Here is a 7,363-nt window from a genome sequence, read left to right as displayed (position 1 = left end):
ATTTTTCTTTTACTTTTTCGTGTGACATTAAACAATATTTTTCTATCATAGACCCCTGCTCTACCAAGTAGACAGGTTAATGAATTTCTGTAATTTTTCTGTTACATTCTTGGGTTGACATTTTACAATTTTAGACGTGAATAAACCCCTGCTCTGCATAGGTGACAGGGAATAAAATTTCAGAAATACTTCTTTAATTGATGCGCACCACCTCCTTTCATTCAATGCTTAAACTTTAACAAGTTGTACCACATTTGCGCTTCAATAACTTTTCCCATATTTCCGCTCGATCAAAATAAAATGTCATCCATTTATCTCCCTTGGATGTGGTCTCTCTTTCTCACGCTCCCTCTCCGGCGTGGAACCCTGATTCGTCCATAACCATGATCAACATGGTAGGCTCAGAAAAGAACATCGAAAGTTGATAGAGTAGATATCGAAATGGATGGTGGATGTCACTGGGGCACCTCTACATAGGTGACAGGAACATAAATTTAAAAAAATCGTCAATTACATTGTCAGGTGACATTTTTCAAATTTTGCCGGATAGAAACCCCTGCTCTGCATAGTTGACAGGGAATACAATTTAAGAAATTCTTCATTAATTGATGCGCGACACATCCTTTCATTCAATGCTTAAACTTTAAAAAGTTGTAACACTTTTACGCTTTAATAATTTGTCCCATATTTCCGCTCTATAATTTTAAATTTGAAAAAATTTATCCTCCCTTGGATGTGGTCTCTCTTTCTCACGCTCTCTCTCCGGCGTGGAACCCTGATTCGCCTAGAACCGTGATCACCATGGTAGGCACATAAAAGATCATCGAAAGTTGATAGAGAAGATATCCAAATGAATGGTGGACGTCACAGGGACGTGCGATCAGATAGAAGTTATCTAGAGTCAACAAAGCGGCAGCAGGGCCTCTCCTGGCTAACGTTTACAAATCCAAAATACCCCAGTGACATTCCCTATAATTTTTTATTAATCATTCCAATAACAGAGCATCTTAAGAGTCCTGTATTGTTATTTATCGTCACTACCTCCCCGAGTCGGGAGTGGGTATTTGCCGCGCCCCCTCCTTAACTTGGAAGCTTATGCTTCAATACTTTGTCCCACATTACCGCTCGATTACATTTAATTTCATCCATTCACCTCCCTTGCATGTGGTATCCTTTTCTCAGGCTCCCTCTCCAGCCTGGAACCTTGATTCCCAGCCACCCGTGATCACCATCGCATAAAAGAACATTGAATGTTGATAGAGCAGATATCAAATTGGATCATGAACATCACGGGGACGTGCGACATGGTGGGGCAGTATGTTTGCACACGCCTACACGAACTGACTGACAGGGGTCAGCCCCTGCAACTTCTGGGTCTCCAAATTGGGCACATGGCCTGAGCTTGCCCTTGACCCCTTGGAGGTGCTGGCCTGCCCTGCAGCCAGTGTATTGTCTGAACGTGTGTTTAGCACGACTAGAGGGGGTTATCACAGGTTATATTTCCCTATGTTTTGGGGTGTACCCTAATTTAAAAAAATTAATTCAAAACCAAAATGCAGTGTAGGCTACCTTCTCCACCGCCACTTCCACATACACCGCCACATCCACTGCCTCCTCAACCTCCTACTCCATATGGACCTTGTCCTCCTAGATCAAGATTATTATTTTTTATTTTTATGTATTTTATGTTATTTAGAGTCATTTCCCTATCCACTTGCCATGCTCTTAACCACATTTTGATGCCATTTGCAGCCCTCTAGCCCTTTCCATGACATTTTTACAGCCATTTTTGTGCTCAAAAGTTCGGGTCTCCATTGACTTCAATGGGGTTCGGGGTCAAGTTCGGGTCAAGTTCGGGTCCCGAACTCAAACTTTTTTCTGAAGTTCGGCCGAACCCGTCGAACCCGAACATCCAGGTGTCTGCTCAACTCTAATTGTGACATTTCTGATCTGCAATTGTGGGGAAGTAGAAGCATCTTGGAGTAACAACAGCCACAAATCTCTACACTCCAGAGAGGTCAGCATTGTCCTCAATTTAGCTTTATTCCTTGGCACTGGTTCTGTCAGAAGGATATTGTGTGTTTGAGGTATTAGCAGTCGGACACCAATAGGACATCTTTCCAAGAGGTCTGGAGTCCAAGAAAATAATCATAACAACTTTCTATGCACTCCGAACCTGACTGTGACTATGACATGACTTTCCAGTTGAGGATGAACTTGATCAAATGTCCCTCAAACTTAAAAAAACATTTTGGGCAATTTACATTGTGATGGATCTAATTAAACCCAACAACACCCTCTTAGTACTAGAATCCCATGTGACCATTCTCACTTGTTGACAATCTAGCCCACGATCACAGGATGAAATGTCATAAAACCTGGCTTTCCCTTCAAAAAAGATCATTATAAAAAAATTGTTAATGAGACCAATACAAAAAAAGACACAATTTAAATATACTTGAATTTGGTCCTCCATTTTAGCTAGAAGCTGGTCTGTCTAGCTGGAGGACCTAGCCCATCCATTCATTTCAATGGTCAATCTGCAATCCCTCCATTTATCAGTGGTGGCGCTACAGAGGAATTAAATACTTCCTGTATTTTTGGTAAATCTTCCATGGATGCCTAACCTGGAGAACCCCTTTAAAGAATAAGGTAAGTCTTTGAAAATGTCTATTTATTGATCCCAAATACTGCAGTAAAGAAACAAAGACATGGAATGATTTTCAAAGCTCTATTATTTACCTTCTAAATGTGTGAGACACTACAACTTATTGTCTTCGACTTTGCTGCTTTGGAAATGATATAGCTGACCAATCCTCATCCTAATCTCCTTCAACTTCAGTCCATAAATTAGAGGGTTTATGATCGGTGGTCCCACAAGGAGCTGAACAGACATGACCATCCTCAGTTCATATGGAAATTCAGTCGGTATGAATCTATACATGAGGAGTTCAAAGAGTAAATTACAGGCATAATTGGTGATGGTGATGATGTGAGGGGTGCAGGTTTGGAGGGCTTTGGCTCGGAAGTCCTTTGAAGACCTCATACAAACTTTGAGAATCTGTACATAAGAGCAAATGATCAGAATTGGCATCAACGCAATGAAGGTCGAGGCAATGAAAAGACCAAACCCATTGTTGACGGTTGTGTCAACGCAAGAGAGTCTTACGATGGACCAGTTGTCACAGTAGATCTTCAGGATGACTCGGTCACATATTGGAAGCCTGATGGTCAACACAATATGTATGGAAACCAGGACAATGGTGTACATCCAAGCCGAGACCACAAGTTTGGCAACTGAGGTTAAGGTCATTATATTGTTGTATCTCAGAGGGTTGCAGATACACACGTAGCGGTCATAGGCCATGACTGTTAGGATAGTCATCTCACACCCTAGGAATGTATGGATACAGAAAACTTGTATAACACAACCAGTGTAGGAGATGGAATCAATCTTGAAGACTAAGTCCACAAACAGGCTAGGGAAGAACGAGCTACTTCCGTACAGCCCATTGATGCACAGTATGGATATGAAAATGTACATTGGCTCGTGCAGACTTTTGTATAACACTACAGTGATAATGACGGAGCAGTTACACAGAACTATTATTGTGTAGACCAGTAGGGCAATAAAACTGTAGAAATATCTAGAATATGCCATTTCTCTAAAGCCAAGAGATAGGATAGAGGGGTGAGGGTAACTGTAGTTTTCCATTGTCAGGGCCATAGCTGGTTTTGTGAGACCTATAATATATACATGAAATAATTTATTCTAAACAATACGTTATGCGTATTGACTGTCACATAAAAAAAAATCACAAAGTGGTAAAAAAAAAAGAAAAGTCTTACTAACAATTCCTTTCTGCATCTCTCCCCCGCATTCCTGGTTCCTCTCAAAATGGAAATGTGACCACTGCAGGGCCCTTGGTAAGCATCGGAACGGGAGTGCAGAGGGATTGTTGATAACAGTGTGACTTTTAATTGTTTACAACATTCTGTCCCTTTTTTATTAAAAATTATTGACCCAAAAAAACTCTTGAATAAATATAAAAGTGGTTGATGGATGACCCATGATGATCAGGCTTACAAATTTTAATTTTGGACAGTCCATGAGGCTTTAGATATCTTCAAAATTAGACTTACCTGGATCCTGCCCCTTCAGAGATGACCATGTTGGCCATGATAACCTGTTGACAGGTTGCATAAGAGATAAAACAACTGCTGACAGCAGTAAATGGCAGTTGTAGTATTTCCTATGCTGCCTGGTAGGTGCCTCAAGTCAGTGTTGCTTGGCTGTGATATGGTCATCGCTAACAGAGGCTTCAGCCGATGTCACGGTCCCTCAGGTGACTAATGTCAGGAGATCAAGGAGATTGGCTGACCGTGGAGGAATCTAACAGCCTTCTTGATTTCTCTTGATTCAGTATTGATAGGGTTAATGACCTCTTACCTTGTCTCAGCTGTTGCTCAGTGGTCATCACTTCTACCCTTTATAGTCTGACCCCACCCTTCTGACTATGCGGTAGATAGCTTCTTTTGGGTTTGGCAGAGCTGGTGTGAGGTTGTCTCTGGTGTTCCTGCACATCCATCACTACTGAAGTTATGTGTCGCGTTTGTATTTGGTTGTTTCTTTTGTGCTTGTCTTTACTAAACCTCAGGGAGACGCTGGTTTATTCACCTGGGAAGGAGCCGGTAGTCTATTTCTCTTTCACTACCTCTAGGGCATATCAGGGCTCCTAGGTTATTTAGGTTACGGCGTATGTATTTTCCCACCTTCGGGGTCTATACATACTGACAGGAGTCAGGGCCAGTTCTAGGGGTTTCCTAAGAGGTGACCTTTCCCTTCTCCCTAGCATTGAGGCCTAGTTGTTTGTCCTCTCCCCTTCTGTTGTCTTTCTGGTGTCCCTCCTCTCCGCTATATTCGTGACAGCCGAGTAGAGGAACATAATAAATCTTGGAAATTATAGGCCATTTCGATTTTGGGTATGCAGGAATTCAACCCCAATTGCCTGGAAAAAGCTTTTTTATCTCTCACTCTCCACAGACATTTGGGTTGAATTTCCAAATTTTGGAATCGATTCGCTTGTCTCTATCACCAGCCCAATGGTGGTCTTTCTAGGGAGATGGAAAGACTGACGATCCTTAATGAAGAAAAGGTCAGATGTTTCCAAATCATACTTACTACCCACAGATTTCCCAGTTTATGGCCTAGTATCCCCAAAAATTACACCTCTTTGTTTGGTGATGAATTCTCGATGTCAACTAAACACAACCATTGTACCACAGGGAATCACCTGAAAAATGCCTTTATCCCAAAGAATTCCCAATCAAGGTAAATGTGGTTGTCATGTAGGGTTGACCCCATGCCGGTAGACCAACAGTTCAGCCTGCAGTGGAGGATAGGCCCCGCCCACCAATTAACGTTGCATAGCTAGCTACCTGTGTAAAGAAAATGTAAGAAGTGGAGAAGGAACTTTATTGTTGTCATCAACCATGTGACCAGTGCAGGAAGCCAAGGAATAGCAGAGCAGAAGTCTGAAGGACCTTTGGTGATGTCATCATCATGTGACCAATGCAGATGACTGGTGAAAGGCCTGTGGGATGTTGCTGTGAGAGGGCGGAGCTACTGTGTGTTGCCTGGAGGAGAGGTGAGTAGTGTCCTGGGATAGCCCATATAACGTCCCATAAAAGTTGGGAGTTGTAGTTCTCTCCTATTATATCCCTCTTCATGTAATTTCAACTTATGCCTAAGTACAGTCTGGTAATGCTGGGAATTGTAGTTTGTCTGTCCTATTGTATCCCTCTCCATGTAATTTCAATGTATGCCCTAGTACAGCCCAGTAATCCTGGAAGTTGTAGTTCTCTCCTCTTATACTTCCTCTCTGTAATGTATACTGATGCCCCATAATAAGTCTGGCCATACTGGGGGTTATAGTTATTTCCTTTTAAAGCCCTCACCTAGTACAACTGGATGTTGCCCTATAATAATCAGGACATGCTGGGAGTTGTAGTTCTCTCTTCTTAGGCTGGAATCACATCACTGTTTAGTTTTATATTTTGGGATGCCATGGATGCCAAATATGCAGAACTGATGCTTGAAATACAGGATCTGTTTTTTTTATTTTTTATTTCTCTGTTCTGACGGATCAGTGATGTGAACCCGGCCTTATACTCTCTCTGTGTAATATCCATTTGTATCCAATAATAACAGCGTCAACATGCTGGGAGTTGTAGTTCTCTCCACTTTAACTTTCCCCTGTGTTGCCCCCTAATTTACAATAATAACAATCTGGTGATGATGAGACTTGTAGTTTCCTTGTCACAATTATAATGTTCTGCAGCAGCTGAGGTGTGTATTAGGCTTTGTTCACTTCTGTGCTGGTGGCGTTCGCTGTTCTGTTCTGTCATAGGAGCAGAACAACGAAAATCACCGCAATGCCGGATCTGGCACTTCATGGACAACAACACCTGACGGATCCCGCTGACTATGATGAGATCTGACGGGTTTCCATCTGCCAGGCTAGAAAATTGTGTCCAGCATTTATGATCTGATCTGTGACTGAGGCCCTAACACAGATGTGGTTAAAGCCTTATATGTTCTCTAGCATCAGATTATGATGTTCTGCAGCAGCTGAGGTGTGTGTTAGGAGGTTCTGCAGCAGCTGAGGTGTATGTTAGGAGGTTCTGCAGCAGCTGAGGTGTGTATTATGAGGTTCTGTAGCAGCTGAGATGTGTATTATGAGGTTCTGCAGCAGCTGAGGTGTGTATTAGGAGGTTCTGTAGCAACTGAGGTGTGTATTATGAGGTTCTGCAGCAGCTGAGGTGTGTATTATGAGGTTCTGTAGCGGCTGAGGTGTACTAGGAGGTTCTATTGCAGCTGAGGTGTGTATTAGGAGGTTCTGCAGCAGCTGAGGTGTGTATTAGAAGGTTCTGCAGCAGCTGGTGTTTATTAGGAGGTTCTGCAGCAGCTGAGGTGTGTTATGAGGTTCTGCAGCAGCTGAAGTGTGCATTATGAGGTTCTGCAGCTGAGGTGTGTATTAGGAGGTTCTGCAGCAGCTGAGGTGTGTATTATGAAGTTCTGCAGCAGATGAGTTGTGTATTATGAGGTTCTGCAGCAGCTGAGGTGTGTATTAGGAGGTTCTGCAGCAGCTGAGTTGTGTATTATGAGGTTCTGCAGCAGCTGAGGTGTGTACTAGGAGGTTCTGCTGCAGCTGAGGTGTGTATTGGGAGGTTCTGCAGCAGCTGAGGTGTGTTAGGAGGTTCTGCAGCAGCTGAGCAGAGTATTAGGAGGTTCTGCAGCAGCTGAGGTGTGTATTAGGAGGTTCTGCAGCAGCTGAGGTGTGTACTAGGAGGTTCTGCTGCA

The 7,363-nt window shown here is 42.8% G+C and overlaps 1 protein-coding gene and 1 long non-coding RNA gene across 2 annotated transcripts; one reads left to right on the top strand and one right to left on the bottom strand.

Moving 5' to 3' along the window:
- Window positions 1-2,761: 2,761 nt before the first annotated feature.
- Window positions 2,762-3,727, bottom strand: LOC120994083 (olfactory receptor 52D1-like). The gene has a single exon (XM_040422541.1). The coding sequence runs from the start codon at window positions 3,725-3,727 to the stop codon at window positions 2,762-2,764; it is 966 nt and encodes a 321-aa protein (XP_040278475.1).
- A 3,008-nt stretch (window positions 3,728-6,735) lies between these two features.
- Window positions 6,736-7,066, top strand: LOC120994217. The gene is made up of 3 exons (XR_005777365.1): window positions 6,736-6,822; window positions 6,883-6,913; window positions 7,031-7,066. It is a non-coding gene; the product is annotated as an uncharacterized LOC120994217 (long non-coding RNA).
- The last annotated feature ends 297 nt before the right edge of the window (window positions 7,067-7,363 follow it).

Source organism: Bufo bufo, chromosome 3, assembly GCF_905171765.1.
Source record: "Bufo bufo chromosome 3, aBufBuf1.1, whole genome shotgun sequence".
Taxonomy (NCBI): Eukaryota; Metazoa; Chordata; class Amphibia; order Anura; family Bufonidae; genus Bufo; species Bufo bufo.
The sequence above is the reverse complement of the archived record's forward strand: the minus strand, read 5'-3'. Positions and strand labels throughout refer to the sequence as shown.

Excerpts from the sequence above, each read along its gene's own strand:
- LOC120994083 (XM_040422541.1), bottom strand. The coding sequence starts at position 3,727 with ATGGCCCTGACAATGGAAAACTACAGTTACCCTCACCCCTCTATCCTA.